This window comes from Taudactylus pleione, unplaced genomic scaffold (genome assembly GCF_031769625.1).
Source record: "Taudactylus pleione unplaced genomic scaffold, aTauple2 ptg000913l, whole genome shotgun sequence".
Taxonomy (NCBI): Eukaryota; Metazoa; Chordata; class Amphibia; order Anura; family Myobatrachidae; genus Taudactylus; species Taudactylus pleione.
In genome coordinates this window covers 712456-734537 of record NW_028285314.1, presented here as the reverse complement: position 1 = coordinate 734537, position 22082 = coordinate 712456, and the positions used below count along the sequence as shown (strand labels likewise).

Below are 22082 nucleotides of genomic sequence, written 5' to 3'. Positions count from 1 at the left end.
AAGAAACTGCTACGAATACATAACCACTATTCTGATTGTGAGTTTGGGTACGCCTGCTATAACTATCCATCAAAGAAACCTTTATATGTGGTGTTTCTACCTGTTTGAATGTGAGTTACGGTATGCAGGATTTTCTCCTTGTCGTTCTCTGTGGAATCTTTGGGTGATGGTACCTATTAAAGAAACGTTTTGAGGAATACACACCTTCTCTCTGCTTTGAGTGGGGTACACTATTGTGTCACAAGGGTTTCTTTTTGTTAAATTGTGACCAATATATATTTGAAGATTGATATCTGGATATATCTCTCCACATGTCAACTTACGTTGAGGAAGAGGTTATTTAACATCAAACTCCAGTTCAAATAAAAGGAAAGAAGAGGACAAGAAGAGAAAATAAGAAATAAAGACTTCATTTTTGAAAAGGGATGTATATACCTTTAATTATCTGGATTTGTTTACTAAGCGCCTAGGTGTTAGTTCTTTTTGCTTTCTGTGTTTAAATATGACCCCAAAAAGGTCTTTTTTGCTGTCTAAGGCCCTTAAGGGTTGGGCTAAAGAAAGTTCCATGGTGGGTGATTCTCGCCGGCCAATTGATCTGGTACTGATGCAGCATCTGGTAGGGGTGGTTTTGTTGATTACTTCTTCTGACTTTTAATCTTTTTTGTTCCAATTAGCGTTTGCGCAGGCTTTTTTTGGTGTGTTTCAGATCAGTGAGCATCTAGTAAGAGGTCTGCTGATTCCGGGCTATTATTTAAGCATGTGGTACTCCAGGCCAGGGCTATCCTGTGCAAAATTCCCCATTCTAAAACTGATCAGTTAGGCCACGGGCATTGGGTTTTCTTCTTACTGAGATTTGCCCTTTGCGCTTGGCTGGTTTATATGCGGGTCTGCGTCCGTCAGTTGGCCCGCAATGGTTATTGAATGCTAACTCATTTTGCTGCTGTGTTTAAGCGCTGTTTGGGTCAGCTGGGTTTGGATGTTGTGCAATACGGTACTCACTCTTCGTATTTATGCAGCTACTCGTGCAGCAGCCAGCAGGATGCCTCCATTTGCCATTCAAGCGATTGGTAGATGGAAGTTGTCCACCTTTAAGTCGTATGTTAGATATGATAAGCTTTAAGTTGTGTTTTTCCTACCCAGAAACATTGTTTACCCGCTAGTTTTGAATGGCTAGCATTCAAAACTTGAGGGTGTGAAGGGATTTCTTAATTTTTCCTCCAGAAAAGGGCAGTAATTCAATTGAATTATTATACATGGCTCACAGGAGGTTTTTTAGAATTTATACTTCGCCTGGGCATTGCTACTAACATTCTCCTTCTTGTTTACCACTCTATCCTTTTATTATAATGTTCTTTTACTAACATTGTAATTCTCTTTGTTCTTTTACAGCTATTATGGGAATTCAATATGGGTTCGAAAACTCAGTTTTTGCGTTAATATCGCACCTATGATGTCATTATCGCAGGTTTTAGTTTTACACTGTATTCAATTTTAAAGACTTTTCGCAGGTTCGAAAAGTCTTTGAAAAAAAACAGGGATAACTTTTCACCACTGAATAGGTGGCGAAAAAAAGTGCAGAATTGGGGTTATGGGGTGCAGGCTTAAAAAAATAGCCTGCACCCCTGGGAATGACATTTTAAAAATAACTGTGTCAAAAAAAAAAAAAAAAATAGGGACAACTCAAAAAATTAATAAAAAAATTGGAGTGAAAAAAAAAATGGGAAAAAAGTGTTTAACAATAGGGAAATAGGTTCAGGGCTATTCTGCAAGTATGCGGCAGGTGTATTCTAGAATAGGCTATTAGCGGCAGGTGTATTCTAGAATAGATAATTAGCGGCAGGTGTATTCTAGAATAGGCTATTAGTGGCAGGTGCATAGTTGCAGAATTTTTAAAAACTTACTTTAGGGACATAAAAATATGCTAGGCCTAGTACCCATTTTCATGTACCCCAAATTTGATGGGACCACTTAAAAAAATGAAAAAATAACCTAAGTGCTCTTCTGCATCACTTGTCGGGAAAAAAGCACCTGCTGCGGCTATTTAAATCCCCGACTTTCATTTGCAGGCTAAAACGGGGGTACCCATAGTGATGCCCCATGTTTTTACAACTTGAGGGGGGTACTCCAATTTTTTTAAGGAAAATTTCATAACTTTACACAAATCCCACTTCGCAGGCTCCCGTTTTCGTTAGTTTCATATTGAATACGGGGATAAGCGGAAGCGCGCCCGATACTTTATCCCAGGTAAAAGCTCCGATATGAAACGTAAACTTCGACAGCGAAGTTTACGTTTCATATTGAATTCCCCTCTATGTCCGTGTCTTTTGAGCAAGTGTGGCTTGTGGGCCATTTGTTTATTTATTGGGCTGAGATAAGGATACGGACAGGGACTGCTTTGGTTAAATGGTCATAACTCGCTTTTATTGAAGGTATGACCATTATGCAGAGCCCCCAGTAGTAATGCCCATTATGCAGTCGCTATGGAGCACATATCCTTTGAAGGGTCGTAGTATGGCCTACCTCTGTGGGATGACTTTGGGCATCTATCTCTGCAGACATGCTCATGCTATGCATTATAGGGGTGGTGAGACTTCACAGCTCAGTTTACAATGGCCACGGGGGAGGGGGCGTATCAGTCGCTCCCTAATATTGGCAAAGATTATATGGCTGGAGCTGAGTGTTTGTAACATCCCAATAAATTAAATAAAATAATTAACCTAAAATTCGGGGTCATACCTTCAATAAAAGCGAGTTATGACCATTTAACCAAAGAAGTCCATGTCTGTATCTTTATTTTTAGTAGAAGTTAGTAGTAAGCTGTTATATATATTGTATTTTAATTGCAATACAGTTATGGATGCCTTATTCATCAATTTAATATTTCAAGTAATAAAGTGTGGTAACTCAGCTCCTCTATCTCCCTCTCTCGCATATCTACAAGTACTCATACCTTTCACCACTTACTTCCTTATTCTAATGTGAGAATCCGCTCATGTATAATAAATACCCATGCATTTGCCTGTGGACACCTATCCCACCAGGGGCGGTAAAACAAAGGAGAGGGCTCATGTACAGCCTCTGTGTGGGCCCCCTCCTCTCTGCAGTGCAATAGACTCTGGCTTTGTGACAATCTACTGTGCATGTGCAGGTCTTCGGTAACATGGCGGCCTTGCAATGTTCATGGAAACTTCTCTACTATGCATGCGCGGTGGCCATTTTCCTGGTGATTTGTGCTAATATTACAGGGCTGATGTGGGACTCCGGAGAAGTAAGCATTAAAATGGGTGTGGGCCGTGCGCACCACACAACATGCAGCCATTGTAGGTACTACAATGTATCCCACCCACTGTTTTTACATCTGCAGCCGCAAACCAGTGGCATAACAATGGCCCCCGCAGACCCTACAGTGGATTGGGAGTCCCGAGGCCATTGCTACTCCACTGCAACTGTGAATGCTGGCCTCTGAAGTGATCAGTAATGATGTCACCCTTGATGTAAGGAGCCTGCGCATCTGCTGGATCAAGTTAGATTCAGTCAGTGCAGCAATGGCAGAGACAGCCTTGATGGTGGCAGTGTGGAGTCAGCAATGCCTAGCATGGGCAGGTAAATTGGGCATTACTGTGTGGCATAATGTGTTATAAGGGGCATTACTGTGTGCTATAAGGGGCATTACAGTGTGCCCTCATGTGTTGTAAGGGGCACTACAGTGTGGCATAATGTGTTATAGGAGCACTATGGTGTGTCATAATGTGTTATAGAAATATTACAGTGTGGCATGAATTGTTATAAGGGCATTTCGGTGTGGCATAATGTGGAAGGGGCTATACTGAAACCACATACCTTTTTCGGGAGTGAGTGTGTCAGAGATGCGCGCAGAAAAACATCTACTTTGGGGCATTTATTTTGAGAGTGTGCAGGCGCCAGAAACTTTATTGGCAGGGGGGAGCAAAATTTATAGTTACGCCACTGCCGCAAACATCATCATTAACATCTGGATTGCCACCCACCCCATGCTGGTTTGCAAAAGATCTGTCAGAAGCAGGCGTCCAATGTCCATTCACGTGCTACAATCTGGCACAGAAGCCGGCATACATGCCCACGAGATGGAACAGTTCTGTGTATTCACATGGTAGCCAACCAGGTACCGTACTAGCCAAATATGTCCATTTGCGCAGATTAATTTAATTGGCACTTGTGCAGCATGCAGATATCCATGAGATCCTTGCGCAATTCCACTTGCACTCCGATGTACGATGTAGAGCCATTATGTTTAATGATCCATTCTTTTAATTGCTCAATTTTTTTTACACCATCAAGTTACTTAATATGTCTAAGACTGAGCTGATCATTTTCCCACCCTCCCACCTAACCTCACTTCCCACTATTTCTTTAACAATTGATGGCACAACTATCTACTCTAGCCCCAAAGTGCGCTGTCTTGGAGTTATCCTGGACTCCTCCCTCTCCTACAAACCACATATCCAGAACCTCTCACAGTCCTGTCATTTCCATCTCAAAAATATTTCCAAGATTAGATCCTTTCTCACCCAGGATGCCACCAAAACCCTCATACACGCACTGGTCATATCCAGATTGGACTACTGTAACCTTCTCCTATCTGGCCTCCCCAGCTCCCATCTCTCTCCTATCCAGTCTGTCCTCAATGCTGCTGCTTGACTCACCTTCCTATCCAAATGCTCTACATCTGCCTCCCCCCTCCTACATGTCCTACACTGGCTCTCCTTCCCTTTTAGAACCCAATTTAAGGTTCTCACACTCACTTACAAAGCCCTCACCCATTCCTCTCCCATTTACATCTCTGATCTCCTCTCCCTTCACTCTCCTGTCCGCCCTCTTCGCTCAACAAATGCACGCCGCCTCTCATGCCAACTGATTACTTCCTCCCACTCCCACCTCCAAGACTTTACCCGTGCTGCTCCCCACCTTTGGAACACTCTTCCTCTCCCTATCAGACTCTCCTCCTCTTTACAATCCTTCAAATGGGCTCTCAGACCCACTACTTCATCAAAGCCTTCCAGCTCCCATTCTAACTTGCTGCAACATGCTCCTTCCTCCCTGTTTATCCCATCTGTGTCACACCTGTTTGTCTGCCCCTCACCTTTAGAATGTAAGCTCTTACGAGCAGGGCCCTCTACCCTCTTGTGCTTCTCCTTACTTTACTTTCATCTACTTCTTACCCCCCACCAGGGCACCTAACACTTGGTTGATTATGCTCTGTTGCTTATCTGGGTGTCATGGTCACTTATGTAGCAATGTATATTATCCATGTCCTTGTCCTATATTGTATTGTACGGTAAGTCGCTTGTCAGATTATTAGTTTATGTACTCTGTAAGGTGCTGCGGAACACTTGTGGCACCATATAAATAAAGGATAATAATAATAATATGTTGCACATTTTCCTTTTGTTTTGTGCCCTGTTCGCTTCTTTAATCATTATTTATCACATAGATAGAGCAGTTCTTGTTTTTTTTAAATTCAACAATGTATTCTGAAACACCCTTGTACTATTTAAGTTTTAAGGCTTTTATTTAGCTGTGTACATCTGGAACATCCCATAACATCAACCCACCTATCCACACACTGTAGTAACTGGCATGAGCCTGAACTCATCCATGGTGTGCAGAGATGAGGAGAATGTGATAGGCAAGTTCATCACCCAGAACAGCAATACAACGTCACATCATTAAGGGCGGTGTCATCTCCATCTCCCTGAGGTAGCTCCACCTTGGTTTTAATCCCACAGACACCAAAACTGCAAGGAGCGCTCCAACTTCCATATGTTCCCCAAGGGCTTCCGAGATCCTCCAGAATTTGGCAGTCGGAGCACTTCATCCTGATGTTGTTGAGAGCCGTGTCGTCTCCACTACCCTGATTCGCCTCCACTTTTATTTGAAATGACTCAATGTAGCCACTGGAACATCTGTATAAGCTACTCCACGTGCCCCATCTGTGGAGACAAGAAGATAAAGACATTGAGGGCTGGAAGAGGTCAATTTCTGGTTTGTGTGATGGGTTATGGAACACTTTGGACCTGATTCTGTGGCTACATCTTTTGCCGCAGTTGCGCCTGTGTACCGGTTAGCATCCAAATGTGCAAGGACTGAGACACCCAGCTCGCAGAATCTACAAACGCTGCATTACCATCAGTGTACCAATGGTCTCACCATCGAAATTAGCACTAGCCAATAGCAGATGCAGCTTTCTCCGTGTGAGTGTGGCCATCTGTACGCAGCCGCTTTAGTGTGCGGTTATCTCTGCTTATCTAACTAGTCATATGGCCAGGCCCTATTGTGCCCTTCCTAGGGTTATATATAAGGTGCAACAAGTGATTACACTATGAATTCATATTATGGCATTTATTTACATGCCTTCAGCGATCACCTCATATTACACCCTCATACAGTATCTATAGATCACCCGTCCCCTGTGCGCCCCCTGCACAGGTGGTCACATGCCATCCAGTGTCACATGCCTGACAGTAATAGGTGTTGTAACACTTAGGCTGTGATCAGGGGCATCTCTCCCCGGTGGCCGGCAGCCGACTGACGTGGCTGGCCAGCCACCAGAGCCTTAGTAGACTCCAGGCACTAGAGTGTGCCCAGAGTATACTGCACATGTGCAGAACGCCATTTTCCGGTGTTCTGAGCAGCGCTGACACCAGACACGGGACCACAGACAGGTAAGTTTATAATAATATGGGTGCAGGGTGTGTGGTGCCGGGCCCCCTGGACCCTGGGGCCCGTGTGGCCCGTACACACTACACCCATTATAGATACGCCACTGGCTGCGATGTACATCAGCCCGTGCACCAGTGTTCCTGTGTCAGGATACACACGGGGCTGTTAATTCCCTTATTCAGGATATATACAGGTTAGGACTGGGCTGCTGGGGCCCCGGGTAAATCCCTGGTGGGCCCCCCTGCTTTGTAGCTCCACCCACTCCCATTGGGGGGCAGGGCCAATGTGGGCTGGCTTGTCCATAGTGGACTCTTTTTGGCAGGACCAGCTGACCCATCCTGTCTTTGTTTGCTGCTGCAAAATGTTTTGTTTGTAGTAACACTGAGGAGTCTCCTGATCAGAGCAGGATCTCCTCAGCTTTATGTGCTGTGCTCCGATTGGCTGACAGACACATCACACATACTCACTCAGCCAATCGGAGCACAGACACGCTCCCCAAACATATACAAAAACAGGGGGCTTAGGACAGGAGTCTGCTGAAAAGTGGAGACAGCTGCAGGCAGCACAAACTCAGGAAGAGGTTAGGTCAGTGTTACTGTGTGTGTAATAATGTGTGTCAGAGTTACTGTGTGTGTAATAATGTGTGTCAGTGTTACTGTGTGTGTAATAATGTGTGTCAGAGTTACTGTGTGTGTAATAATGTGTGTCAGAGTTACTGTGTGTGTAATAATGTGTGTCAGTGTTACTGTGTGTGTAATAATGTGTGTCAGTGTTACTGTGTGTGTAATAATGTGTGTCAGAGTTACTGTGTGTGTAATAATGTGTGTCAGTGTTACTGTGTGTGTAATAATGTGTGTCAGTGTTACTGTGTGTGTAATAATGTGTGTCAGTGTTACTGTGTGTGTAATAATGTGTGTCAGCGTTACTGTGTGTGTAATAATGTGTGTCAGTGTTACTGTGTGTGTAATAATGTGTGTCAGTGTTACTGTGTGTGTAATAATGTGTGTCAGTGTTACTGTGTGTGTAATAATGTGTGTCAGAGTTACTGTGTGTGTAATAATGTGTGTCAGTGTTACTGTGTGTGTAATAATGTGTGTCAGAGTTACTGTGTGTGTAATAATGTGTGTCAGAGTTACTGTGTGTGTAATAATGTGTGTCAGTGTTACTGTGTGTGTAATAATGTGTGTCAGCGTTACTGTGTGTGTAATAATGTGTGTCAGTGTTACTGTGTGTGTAATAATGTGTGTCAGTGTTACTGTGTGTGTAATAATGTGTGTCAGAGTTACTGTGTGTGTAATAATGTGTGTCAGTGTTACTGTGTGTGTAATAATGTGTGTCAGTGTTACTGTGTGTGTAATAATGTATGTCAGAGTTACTGTTACTGTGTGCGCAATAATGTGTGTCAGTGTTACTGTGTGTGTAATAATGTGTGTCAGTGTTACTGTGTGTGTAATAATGTATGTCAGAGTTACTGTTACTGTGTGCGTAATAATGTGTGTCAGTGTTACTGTGTGTGTAATAATGTGTGTCAGTGTTACTGTGTGTGTAATAATGTGTGTCAGAGTTACTGTGTGTGTAATAATGTGTGTCAGTGTTACTGTGTGTGTAATAATGTGTGTCAGTGTTACTCTGTGTGTAATAATGTATGTCAGAGTTACTGTTACTGTGTGCGTAATAATGTGTGTCAGAGTTACTGTGTGTGTAATAATGTGTGTCAGAGTTACTGTTACTGTGTGTGTAATAATGTGTGTCAGTGTTACTGTTACTGTGTGTGTGTAATAATGTGTGTCAGTGTTACTGTGTGTGTAATGTGTGTCAGTGTTACTGTGTGTGTGTAATAATGTGTGTCAGTGTTACTGTGTGTGTGTAATAATGTGTGTCAGTGTTACTCTGTGTGTAATAATGTGTTTAAGAGTTACTGTTACTGTGTGCGTAATAATAATGTGGGTAATAATGTGTGTCAGTGCTTCTGTATGTCTAATAATGTGTGTCAGTGTTTCTGTGTGTGTAATGTGTGTCAGTGTTAATGTTACTGTGTGTATAATAATGTGTCAGTGTTTGTAATAATGTTTTTCAGTGTTACTGTGTGTCAGTGTTACTGTGTGTAAAATAATGTGTGTCAGTGTTACTGTGTCTGTATGTATAATAATGTCAGTGTGTGTAATAATGTGTGTCAGAGTTACTGTTACTGTGTGCGTAATAATGTGTGTCAGAGTTACTGTTACTGTGTGTGTAATAATGTGTATCAATTTTACTGTGTAGGTAATAATGTGTGTCAGTGTTTGTGTGTGTAGTGTGTGTAATAATGTGTGTCAGTGTTAATGTTACTGTGTGTGTAATAATGTGTCAGTGTGTGTAATAATGTGTGTCAGTGTTACTGTGTGTCTGTGTGTAATAATGTGTGTCAGTGTTACTGTTACTGTGTGTGTAATAATGTGTATCAGTGTTACTGTGTGTGTAATAATGTGTCAGTGTTACTGTTGTGTAATAATGTGGGTCTGTGTTACTGTTACTGTTACTGTGTGTGTGTGTAATTATGTGTGTCAGTGTTACTGTGTGTGTAATAATGTGTGTTACTGTTACTGTGTGTGTAATAATGTGTGTCAGTGTTTCTGTGTGTGTAATGTGTGTCAGTGTTACTGTTACTGTGTGTATAATAATGTGTGTCAGTGTTACTGTTACTGTGTGTGTAATAATGTCAGTGTTACTGTGTGTAATAATGTGTCAGTGTTACTGTGTGTATAATAATGTGTCAGTGTTACTGTTACTGTGTGTATATTAATGTGTCAGTGGGTAATAATGTGTGTCAGTGTTACTGTTCCTGTGTGTATAATAATGTGTCAGTGTTACTGTTACTGTGTGTAATAATGTGTGTCAGTGTTACTGTGTGTGTAATAATGTGTGTCAGTGTTACTGTGTGTGTAATAATGTGTGTCATTGTTACCGTGTGTGTAATAATGTGTATCAGTGTTACTGTGTGTCTAATAATGTGTGTCATTGTTACTGTGTGTGTAATAATGTGTGTCATTGTTACTGTGTGTGTAATAATGTGTGTCAGTGTTACTGTGTGTGTAATAATGTGTGTCAGTGTTACTGTGTGTGTAATAATGTGTTTCATTGTTACCGTGTGTGTAATAATGTGTGTCAGTGTTACTGTGTGTCTAATAATGTGTGTCATTGTTACTGTGTGTGTAATAATGTGTATCAGTGTTACTGTGTGTCTAATAATGTGTGTCATTGTTACTGTGTGTGTAATAATGTGTGTCAGTGTTACTGTGTGTGTAATAATGTGTGTCAGTGTTACTGTGTGTGTAATAATGTGTGTCAGTGTTACTGTTACTGTGTGTGTAATAATGTCAGTGTTACTGTGTGTAATAATGTGTCAGTGTTACTGTGTGTATAATAATGTGTCAGTGTTACTGTTACTGTGTGTATATTAATGTGTCAGTGGGTAATAATGTGTGTCAGTGTTACTGTTCCTGTGTGTATAATAATGTGTCAGTGTTACTGTTACTGTGTGTAATAATGTGTGTCAGTGTTACTGTGTGTGTAATAATGTGTGTCAGTGTTACTGTGTGTGTAATAATGTGTGTCAGTGTTACCGTGTGTGTAATAATGTGTGTCATTGTTACCGTGTGTGTAATAATGTGTATCAGTGTTACTGTGTGTCTAATAATGTGTGTCATTGTTACTGTGTGTGTAATAATGTGTGTCATTGTTACTGTGTGTGTAATAATGTGTGTCAGTGTTACCGTGTGTGTAATAATGTGTGTCATTGTTACCGTGTGTGTAATAATGTGTGTCATTGTTACCGTGTGTGTAATAATGTGTGTCAGTGTTACTGTGTGTCTAATAATGTGTGTCATTGTTACTGTGTGTGTAATAATGTGTATCAGTGTTACTGTGTGTCTAATAATGTGTGTCATTGTTACTGTGTGTGTAATAATGTGTGTCAGTGTTACTGTGTGTGTAATAATGTGTGTCAGTGTTACTGTGTGTGTGTAATAATGTGTGTCAGTGTTACTGTGTGTGTAATAATGTGTGTCAGTGTTACTGTGTGTCTAATAATGTGTGTCATTGTTACTGTGTGTGTAATAATGTGTATCAGTGTTACTGTGTGTCTAATAATGTGTGTCATTGTTACTGTGTGTGTAATAATGTGTGTCAGTGTTACTGTGTGTGTAATAATGTGTGTCAGTGTTACTGTGTGTGTAATAATGTGTGTCAGTGTTACTGTGTGTGTAATAATGTGTGTCAGTGTTACTGTGTGTGTAATAATGTGTGTCAGTGTTACTGTGTGTGTAATAATGTGTGTCAGTGTTACTGTGTGTGTAATAATGTGTGTCATTGTTACTGTGTGTGTAATGTGTGTCATTGTTACCGTGTGTGTAATAATGTGTGTAATAATGTGTGTCATTGTGTGTCCTGTCAGTTTCTGGGGGATGACTAGGCTTTGCTCGCTCTGCCACAGGGCAAGCTGGAACTTGTAGTTTAAAAAAGCTGGAGAGCCTTTAGAGTAGACAATGGGGGGGATGTTTTATAGCTACTGCTGAAGCCCGATGGTTGCGATAATCGAGACAATTGCCAGGCTGCCCACTAAAGCTGTGGATGGTCACCCACAGCTTAGCGAGTGGCCTGGGGGCCGAAATAAAAAAAAAAACAGCCCGCCCTGATTCAGAGCTAGCGCTCGCAAATAGCGAGCGCGTCTGAATCAGGGCCAAAGTTATTTCGTTTATTTATTATTTGTGTATATATATGAAGTTATTGTGGAGTGGGTGTCTGTGTTTCGTAATACAGACGTGTCCCAAGTGGAAATACAGACTCTAAATCAAGGTGATTGCTGGTATTTGCATGGAGAAAAAAGGCAATCATTGAACGTGTGTGTGTGGTGTGTGTGTGTGTGTGTGTGTTAAATGACAAGAGACGATAAACATGTGTTTTCCTATGGATGGAACATGCAGTAGTAATAGTTTTACTTGGGTAGAATAAATAATAATAAAATAAATAATAGAAAACTGCATCTTTTTTAAAAGCGCAGTGTAAAGTGTGAATTTGTAATGTTTACATAATTGGTATGAGTAATGTAAATTGAATGCAGAGATCAGCCCGCGTGCCAGCGTAGTTCTAGTCCTTAAACTCTACACTTAATTAAACAAATACATAACATATGTTGCTGGGACAAGTACAGAACATATGTTGCTGGGACAAGTACAGAACATATGTTGCTGGGACAAGTACATAACATATGTTGCTAGGACAAGTACATAACATATGTTGCTGGGACAAGTACATAACATATGTTGCTGGGACAAGTACAGAACATATGTTGCTAGGACAAGTACAGAACATATGTTGCTAGGACAAGTACATAACATATGTTGCTGGGACAAGTACAGAACATATGTTGCTAGGACAAGTACAGAACATATGTTGCTAGGACAAGTACATAACATATGTTGCTGGGACAAGTACAGAACATATGTTGCTAGGACAAGTACATAACATATGTTGCTGGGACAAGTACAGTAGGTTTCTGTAGTTGTTAAAATCTTTCTTAAAATCCTTAAAATAGTGTTGATATTATTACTGACCATAAACCAAATGTTTAATGCTACGTTATACCAGACTAAATAAGAAATGTTTAAACCAGTTGCTGATTATCTTAAGAGATTATTGGAAAATGTTAAAGATTACATAGGTTGCTTATATGATTAAGGGACTTTTTATGTATACTGTAGGTTGAATGATGCATTATGTAATAGGGTAACAATTCAATATCTAAACTTTAAAATGGCATAGGAGAAACATCTTGCTAGATAAATTAAACTTCTGAAGCTTCAGATAAAGATTTGAGAAATAAATTCAGTTGAAATTGAACTAGAAATCGGATTAGGGACATGAAATTATTTGACCAATGATACGACAGATGAAGAAGCCATTATTATTAAAATACATAAATGAGGCATATGATATGAAAGAAGAATTCGAATGAGTACATTGTGATGAAGTTTCTGAAAATTTATTTATGATGGTCATGATTAGATTCTAGTTTTGATTTTCAGGATTGGGAATGTTTTTTAAACTCACTGATCCTTCTGTGCATCTGTGTTGGCCAGAACATCGTTCATGTGCTTAATCCCCTTTTATTAGCCACAGAATTGAGTTGTCATGATGGTTGTATGTTGAGATGTGAAACTGGATTTGAAAAAGGTATTCTAGTTGAGATTTCTATTTGGCGTCTTTTGCGGCCAATTTGCAATATTTTTCGGCTGTTCAAATACGAATCCTTAAGTAATTTGAAGTCTTTTTGATATCTATGGAAAAAGGCTGCCAAGTTGAATCCATGGTCTGTCCCTGCGAATCCCCTTCGGAGCCTTATCACGGTATTTTCTCAAAAAATACCGTGATTAAGTGCCCGCGCATGCGCTGACCGGTCGCCACTGCTACCCCCCACCAGCGCTAAGCCCCGCCCCCGGTGCTAAGCCCTGCAACCCGCGACCGCGGACCCCCCCGACCCCACCCCGCGACCCCCCCTCCCTTACTTACACTTACCTGCATGCTCCAGGCCTCTGGTGATGGTCTCCATTCCTCCGGTTAGGTGATTTCCCATACTGCACTGGGACCCGATCACCTGATGACCGGGCAGCAGGGCACTATGGGAGACCAGCTGACTAGAGGAGAGACATCACCGGAGACCCGATCTCCGGTCCCTGGAGTCAGGTAAGTAATTATTATTTTTTTTATTTTTTTTTACAGTAATCAGCTTGCGGTCTGTTTAGACCACACAGCTGATTACAGGGACCGACTCCCGGCTCTGCTCTCCCCGTAAGAGCAGAGCAGGAGGCCGGTAACCGGGGGAGACCCTGGATAACGCCACCTCCAGGTGGCGTTATTATCACAGGGCTTTCCCCAGTATTTTTTTCACATTTAGTTTTAGTAACTCTGGTCGGATCACATTTCCCATTACAGTTATGAGAAATGCGATCTGCTTTACTAAAAATAAGTGATACTTAGGGGTTGGAGTAGAATTTTACGAATTCTACTCCAATTGCCCTGTAATAACTATAAGTGATACTAAAATAATGTGAAAAGGGTGTGAAAACACAAAACACCCTTTTTCACATTATTTTAGTAAAAATAATGTTGATAAATAGAGCCCAAAGGCTTGTATTGCCAAGTACATTCAGTTTATGTAAAGAGTATATCTTTTATATATGAATGTATGTTTCTTTTGTACAGTAAGGATATAAATACACATTTTTACATTTTACATGAAGTATTATCTGTGATTTCCCCCATAGCGCTGTTATTATTTACACTTTCTTATTGTTATTGGAGAAGGACTGTCTCCTACCACTAGCAACCTTTTGCAGTGTCCGGCTAGTTAAAATATTTTAACTTTTATGAATTGGAAGTGTCTGCCTAGCTCCAACATAAAGCTGCTCTTCACTCACCCAGACACGGTAGACTGGACATATGCATAATTGTCATATTGGTCATAGCAAGCTAAACGGATTCCATTCACAGCAGTATCATCACCCGGTCCCTGATTTCCTTCAACCTAATAAAAAATAGCAATGAGATACATTAGTGCAAAAATAAAATAGAAAAAAAGTTTAAAAACTGATACACGCACAAAACTCAAAGGAGTTTGGCACGACACCTGCATATTGTCACAAATAACAGGGCAGATCTGCTAGCCAGAGGGATTCACAGGAAGGACCAGTAGCTGTAGCGGAGATATGGCAGCAAGGAGTGAGCAACCAGAAAAGTAGAGCATGTTTCTTATGCATGAGCCAGGTCAAAAAACACCAAGTTTGGAGGAGCAGTGGCCCTTTAATTGCTATGTCAACCCCTTTTTCCAGAGTGAGTTTTGCATTGCTTTGGTTATAGCCTATAAGGTATCCAGGGGCGTGTTTGATTTTTATATTAGTGTCAGTCACAGGGATACAGTCTTGGTTCTTCTCGATATTCCACCCCCACCCTTCCCATCTGTTTGAGTGGTTGTTTGTGTTGTGGCAGGAAGAACAGACATTATTAGTTGATTACTCAGATGTATTAGATGGGTGCTCTCTGGGGGGATGGAGAGTAGGAGACAGGGTATGGAGAGCAGGAGGGAGGGGGTGAAGAGCAAGGAGAGGGGGTAAAGAGCAAGGAGAGGGGGTGGTGGGCAGGAGGTAGTGGTGGGGAGCAGTAGGGAGGAGGTGGAGAGTAGGAGGGAAGAAGTTGGGAGCAGGAAGGAGGGGGTGGATAGTAGGAGGGAGGGGGTGAAGAGCAAGCGGGAGGGAGTGGGGAGTAGGAGGGAGATGGTGGGGAGAAGGAGGGGGGTGGAGAGTAGGAGAGAGGGAGTTGGAAGCAGGAGGGAGGGGGTGGAGCATATGAGGGAAGAAGGGAGTGGGGAGCAGGAGAGAGGGGTGGGAGTAGGAGGAAGGGGGTGTAGAGTTGGAGGGATGGGGTGGAGAGCGGGGGGAAGGGGATTTAGAACAGGAGGAAGAGGGTGGGGAGCATGAGGGAGGGAGTGGCATAGCGCTTCGGCTCCTGTGTCACATCAGACCAAGGTTCTTTTTCCTTCCACCCTTTGGGCCTCTTTATTTGGGGCCAGTGGTGATTGGGGGCCCTTTGGATGCACAGTGGCTTCTGACAAGTTTACTGTCACTGTTACTCCCGGCGGCCTTGCAGGTCTCTCAACTGAACACCAACTGCTTTAGGCTCTGGTCATGATGGTGCTGCTGGAGATGGGGACAATGAGCTGGTAGTCACACAGACCACAGTCCCTGTTACTGGTTGTGGGTCCTTAGTGCCACCACCAGCATCCATTGATGCAGCTCTGGCTATGTTGGTGGAGCCAAGATCTCTGGTTGGTGATGTAGATCCTACCTGTATGCCTCCCTGGCTTGATGCATCCCAAGTCAGAGCAACAGGCCAAAGGGTCTCTGACTGTGTTGTAGTGGTTACTCTCTGGGCCGGCTAATCTGTATGGCTCAGTGGTGACTATGCTGGTGCTTCTCCTACAGTGCCCAACTTTTCTGGAGTTGTGCCCCTGACCCCACCCCATTGGTCCCTCTGCTGGCCAGGTACTCCCTGGTTGCTGTGTCCATGGGGGTCTCTCAGTCCTGAGCCTTATTTTTTTTACATATTTTGTGGACTGTGTACTGTCTCCCTCAACACCCTGTTCCTGATCCAGCAGAAGTCCTTCCTACTGTGTTTCCACAAGTCTCCCTCATTGGGTTAAATCACAATTTTCCCTCCACTGTTGCCTCTCCCTTTGGTCCCCGCAGGCCCAAAAGTCATGGCTGGTTCTTGTGTTAACATGTCTTTTCTTGTAGTGTCACAAGTTCTGATCTCATCTGGTGCAGTGATGGCAGGTTCCAATGATGCAGCTACTCAGATGCCCAGTCCATCAGTCTCTAGTGTTGGGAGGTGCCAGTATTGTGGTTCCTAATCATCTGCCTCTGCTGAGTTGACTTCTGGAGACCTTGCCCATCAGCGTGATTATGATTAGCTATCTTTCAACATGGATCTTTTGCTCTCTTCTTCTCTCTCCTCCTCTTTGCTCTTCCTCTTCTAAGCTTCCCATTATATAGCAATCCATACCATAGTGTGGTTGGTGCATTGGGATTCAGCTCTTTTGAGTACATTCCAGTTTGGAGCGATCTTGAAGCATTACATGGATAAGGAGAGGTTGGATCATCAAGATTTCTGTACCCACTCCTTCCACAATGGTGCAGCGATGGTGGCCGGCTGGTGGCTTTTATTAAGGCATTAGGCAGGTGGAAGTCACATATTTATAAGTGGTACGTTTGTGCTGATCAACTCGTTGTTGATGCTTCCTGCGTGGTCTGACCCTGGGTTACCTGCCTGTCATAGACCACAACTCTGTGGGGGCCTCAAAGAGATTTTTCCTGGTGGTTTTTTACCTGTCAGACCTGGTTAACCAAATAGGTTAATGAAGGGAAAAGGGATCTACAAAAACTTCTGCACTAGGAAATTATTTCTTACATGTTACAAATAAACCCCAAAATGAAAATTCTCAAAAGACATTATTTGTAGGATGACTGGGGGTGCTGCCGAGGACAATATTAAATCACTGTCACAACAAGAATTAAGTAAAAGAAATGTCCTCTTTGTTGGCGCACTAATAGAAGGTATAAAATATAACCTTTAATCATTTAATTTTAAAATATATAAATACACTCCTGAAGTGAAATATAAAATTACAGCATGTTGTAAAAATAAAACTTAATTAAAAAAATGATGTTTTTGCTGTAATTTCTCTTTTAATATCTGTTTGACAATAAATTAATTAGTCGATTGTACTAAATCCACAATGTTGTTATGAATCTAATTCAGATTGTGATCCTGGAGAAATAGTTGGCTAATAAATGCAACGGTGAGAAATTATAAATCGGGAGAACTGGTTACACTACCTGTGATATAGTAGTATCAATTTAGTAATTGAGCAATTTAGTAATTGTTTGTACTCAGGGAACTGTTACTAAATTGATCTGACTACCAGTGAAAGTCCGCCTACACTGACTTTGGTGGCTTCCAAAACAGGCAGAAGAGGTCAGCAACTGAGTCATATTCTGGTTTTGATTTTCTTTGTATTTGGGTTGTTGTTCATATCTTTGTTCACTCGGGAGCTCAAGACTGCTTCTCAGGTCCGCTGGTTATGCGTTAGGGACCTTGCTTGGACAGGACTCAGTTGCTGACCTCTTCTGCCTGTTTTGGTAGCCACCATAATTTAGTCATTCACTGGGGGGGGGGTAATGACCAAGTCAGTGTAGGAGGATTTTCACTGGTAGTCAGATACTTGGTTAGATATACATGTGGTTTGGTCTGATATCATTCCCAGGCAGTCTTGGGGGCCCATTTATAAATGATTGCATTTTGCAATACGATCAGGACATGCAGTTCCGGCCATGATCGCATTGTAAAATGCGATCATAGCAGCCGGATGTATTATCCGGCACATGCAGGGTGACAGGCTCCGAAAAGAGCCCGTCCCTGCGATGTCTCCGGAGGGCAGTCGGGCTGCTGCGCATGCGCAGTCCCGCAGACTGCACATGAGCGGCGCCCATTGCCGGCGGAGGGATCTTGGAGATCCCTCCGCTGGCTGATATACGGTAAGTTGCCATAGACTACAGCAGCAAATGCTATCTTCAGATGGTGTAGCTGCTGGGGCTTCGCATTCCCGATATTGGTACATTTGGCAGCATCACATCCCCCATAGAAACCTATGGGGGAGGCGGCTGCTGGCGGCAATGGAGGGATCGCAGCAGGTATCGGAGATACCTGCTGCAGTCCCTTATTCATACATCTGGGGGATGCTTAGTATTTGAGGTAAACCTCTGAAAACGTGTGTCTTCAGGGATTTTACCTCAAATATTGAATGATAAATGGGCCTCTTGGCGGGGTCCTGCTATGAGACCTCAACTAGGTGAGGCTTGTTGGATGGCCAGTTGAGGTGAAGGCCATTTTGTTGATTGCAGTGGCTCGGTGGTGGGTCATCCTCTGCGCTATGTTTCAGCTCACTTGTATCACAGTGAGTGGGTGACCATTTCCGATGAGGGCATTGGTCTCTTTTTAGAGCTGATTTTTCCAGTTGTTGACTCTCTTTGATGGTTGCAGTTAGGTGAGATTTTGAGGGGCGGTTTGCTGTGGTGTTTTGCAGTTTGCTATGCTTGTAGCCATCTGCGGTTGTAACAAACCTAGTTGTTGCAGTAAAACATAGCATGTGGTGACCAATAGCTATTTTGCATATTTGGTCATGTGCAAATAGGCGTTTTATAGTAGCTGTTTTGCCAGTAAGACGATTGAAGATACCACTCACAATGAGGGAAGGGGGGGTCCGGTCCTAATCTGGTTTCTGGAGTACCAGGCACTCTTTGTTGACCGTGTGGCACAGGAGTGAGTGATGAGACCAACCTGCATTATAGATGTTGGTCATTGAAAAGCACTTTAGTTATTATAACTGCTGCTTGTAATCTGATTCACCACCAGTAGGTTTTGTTCTTTTAGTTCTATTTAGTCAATTGGGCATTCTAAATGTAACACTATTCAAATATTTACAGATATACTATATTCAGAATTTATGAAGCTGTTATAAATAAAAAAAATATATATATTTTAATCTAGGGTGTTATTTGTGGTCAGTTTGGAGATGTGTGCTGACAGGGGGATTATTACCTGGCTGCCTCACAGCAAAGAGGTTCTGGGATTGATTCCCAACACGACCCCACCTGTGTGGGGTTTGTATGTTCTCCCCTTGTTGAAGTGGGTTTCCTCCAAGTGCACCAGTTACCTCCCACACTCCAAAAACATACTGATAGGTTAATTGGATTCTAATAAAAAAAATATCCCTAGTGTATGTGTGTGTGCATGTGGTAGGGAATATAGATTGTAAGCTCCACCAGGGCAGGGACTTGTGTGAATGATCTCTCGTAAAGCATTTGCGGAACATATATTAGCTTTATAAATAACTGTAAATTAATAATAAAATTAATTGTTTTAGGACTATATGTTCCACTAAAATTCAGATGGTAACCTAAAGTGTAAGCTGATACAATATGCAGATTCCTCAAACTTCTACTAATAATCCATTTTCGTACTGTACAAAAATTTATATAATTAAGGAATATTGTTCGTTCAACATGTACTACTCTTTTCCATAGAATACATTTACTGTTATATTAGTATACATTTATAGCTTTATTTATTCTATTTGTGAAAAGTTTGATATACCCAAAAACATTTGGGATTGTTAGCAGTAAACAGTAAGTTAATCACGTATATTTGGCGCTTTAAATTAATTAGGGGTCTATTTACCAAACCTTGGATGGAAATAAAGTGGACGGAGATAAAGTACCAACCAATCAGCTCCTAACTGTCAGTTTTCAAACACAGCCTATGACAAGACATTTAGGAGGTGATTGGCTGGTACTTTATCTCCTTTCACTTTATCTCCAACCAAGTCTTAGTAAATAGACCCCTTAAGATCTATAACCCCCTTCGAAGCGAGATGCGGTCAGAATCCAACTCCGGCATCCCGACTACCAGGATCCCACAGCAAGTACTGGGGTTGGGGGGAGGCAGTAGGGGGAGGGTTAGGTGTAAGCTGCAGAGGAAAGGTTAGGGTTATGGTGCGGGGAGGGAGGGTTAGGTTTAGGCACTAGGTGGGAAAGTAAGGTTTAGGCACCGGGGAGGGAGAGATAGGGTTAAGGGTTAGGTTAGGAGTACTTACCATTAGTAGTCAGCATTGTGACCTGGTCAGGATTCTGACCGCCGAGATCCCGAGTGCCGGCATTCCATACCCAACCTCTTTAGAAGCTAATGTCTGTTACATGTCTATTACATGTTCTTGTGTACACCACAGTTTACAAGTCAGTGTTTTAAGACAATTGTTCCTATTGCTGCACAATTTTGTCCTCTGCATAACTGGCTCTATCTTCTCTTACTGCCCCATCCCCAGCACACTGTTCCCTCGTCTTCCCAGCAATGTGGACATCATCCATTGACTTACCTTCAGATAGAATCCTTTGACTTTATAACCAGATGGACACCACTCAACCGTACCCCAGTCTCCCCATATGCCTCCATTGTCGGTATTGATATATTCCCACAACTGTCCAAACCTAACCAAGCACAGGTATAGGAAAGTGAGCGATAACGTCATGTGCGCCATTGTGACCTGGAATGGAGGAAAACGTTGTGGCAGCTATTTATGGACCAGTTGGCTCGGCTGGAGTCCAGAATAAATACTTTCATACTACACTGAAAGTTGCCTTTGTTTTTTTCTTTCTTAGATGAAATTGTTGATGCTGTGCAATGAGACATTCTGTCCAAATTGCCCTATTGTTGGAAACTGGTGACCTATGGAGCACTGTGGAGGTCAGGCACGGGGGCCTAAATTAACTTCTGCTATTAATCTGTTTTTTCTTCTCGACCGTCTTGACCTTAAATGTAGTTTGCTATGTTCCTGCCACATCAGTTTTTTCCTGATTCCGGCTGGACCTTCAAGTTGTCTGGATTAAGGTTTAGTTCTGTAATTCCTGATATTGCTGCAATTCCTCCTTCTTACCTATGCAGGTCTCGTATACACCTGGTGTGCCAGGCTGGGCTTCCTCTGTCAATTTGTCTGCTGGGAATTTGTTTTCACTAATTTGTCTTGGGGCTCTTCTTACCGTCATTCTTCTGCCATTATTGAACGCTCTTACCGGTGTTCCTTAGCCACCAGGTACTTGAATATAAACTATGCACCAACTGAAGGAGAGAAGTCAATGCCACCGCCTCTTCCTTCACCAGAAAAGGGTGTCATGAGGGTCCCACACCGCACACCTTGCACCCATTGAATGTACTAATCTTGTGGTTCTGCAAGGTAAGTAGAATTCAGCAGGAAAATGGCATCCATGTCACTTTCCCAGAGATATACAGTGGAGCTGATACAGAGCCGCTCGCTAGATGCGATCACTTGCACGATGTGTACGCAAATTGCGTAGGCACTGCTACCGCACAGCAATGCATTAGCACGCCCAGTATTTCTTAGAGTGCGATCACATAGTGTATGCAGACACCCGTCTTAAGATGCCCACTTGTGCACGTCATGTCCAGGAAGTGTATGCAACCATCGGTACATCGGGTAACATCGGATGCTATCGCAGCGCTTGAGGTTGACCATACCCTGCTGCAAGCACTGCGAGCACTTCAGTGTATAAACCAGTCAGGTGACGTGTACTATGACGCTGTCCTATAATTATGCACACCTCTAAAACGCCGTTGAGATGCTCAGGCACGCCTGCGTTCGCACCTCCACACCCCCGTTTTTAATGGCCAGCCCCTGTCACTCACTCTGCTGGGCTGTCTATGCGCAGTGAGCGAACACATTGTGAACTTTCGTTAAGGTATGCGCATGTGCACAATGTATACACACTGCCTACCATCGGCAGCAGCGAGATTATATATATTAGCGAGCGGCTCTGAATGAGCTCCAGAAACCAGTGTGAAAATTATGCTGGTGCCATTTTCTTAGAGATATGGGCAACAGACATAGGTAGGGGAAGTTTTAAGAGAGGAGGGCGCCCGTGTGCAGACTGCTGTACATGAGCCTTCTCCTCTCTCTGGTGTATTGTGACAGAGTCTACGCACATGCGCAGGTGTCCACGCCTTGGTCCCTGAGACACCTCTACTGCACGTGTGTAAATATCTGGGAGAATGGACGCCGTGCCATTTTCTTAGTGATTTGCGCTGCTAATGGGGGACCAGTGTTCTCCCCAGGCTGTTTTTGGTGGGTGCACCACCCGGCAAGAAACCGCCTACCACCCGCCACTTTGGGAGCCTGCAAGTGGGGACAGTGTCTGCGAGCTGTATACAAAGGACCAGATCCT

At 42.7% G+C, this 22082-nt stretch overlaps 1 protein-coding gene across 1 annotated transcript; it reads right to left on the bottom strand.

Annotated features, from left to right (window-relative positions):
• Positions 1-5674: 5674 nt before the first annotated feature.
• On the bottom strand, positions 5675-20383 carry LOC148473734 (vitelline membrane outer layer protein 1-like). The gene is made up of 3 exons (XM_088459497.1): positions 20222-20383; positions 14154-14260; positions 5675-5969 (listed from the first exon to the last, which is right to left on the bottom strand). Exons 1-3 carry the CDS (start codon positions 20381-20383, stop codon positions 5675-5677), a joined length of 564 nt encoding a protein of 187 aa, XP_088315623.1.
• Positions 20384-22082: the final 1699 nt, after the last annotated feature.

What these genes read in the sequence shown, in the direction of transcription:
- LOC148473734 (XM_088459497.1), bottom strand. Translation starts at nt 20,383, where the DNA reads ATGGCGCACATGACGTTATCGCTCACTTTCCTATACCTGTGCTTGGTT. An exon ending in TCAAAGGATTCTATCTGAAG is followed by an intron (nt 14,261 to 20,221) that starts GTAAGTCAATGG and finishes ATTTTTTATTAG; the next exon opens with GTTGAAGGAAATCAGGGACC. An exon ending in GTCCAGTCTACCGTGTCTGG is followed by an intron (nt 5,970 to 14,153) that starts GTGAGTGAAGAG and finishes TTGTCTCCACAG; the next exon opens with ATGGGGCACGTGGAGTAGCT.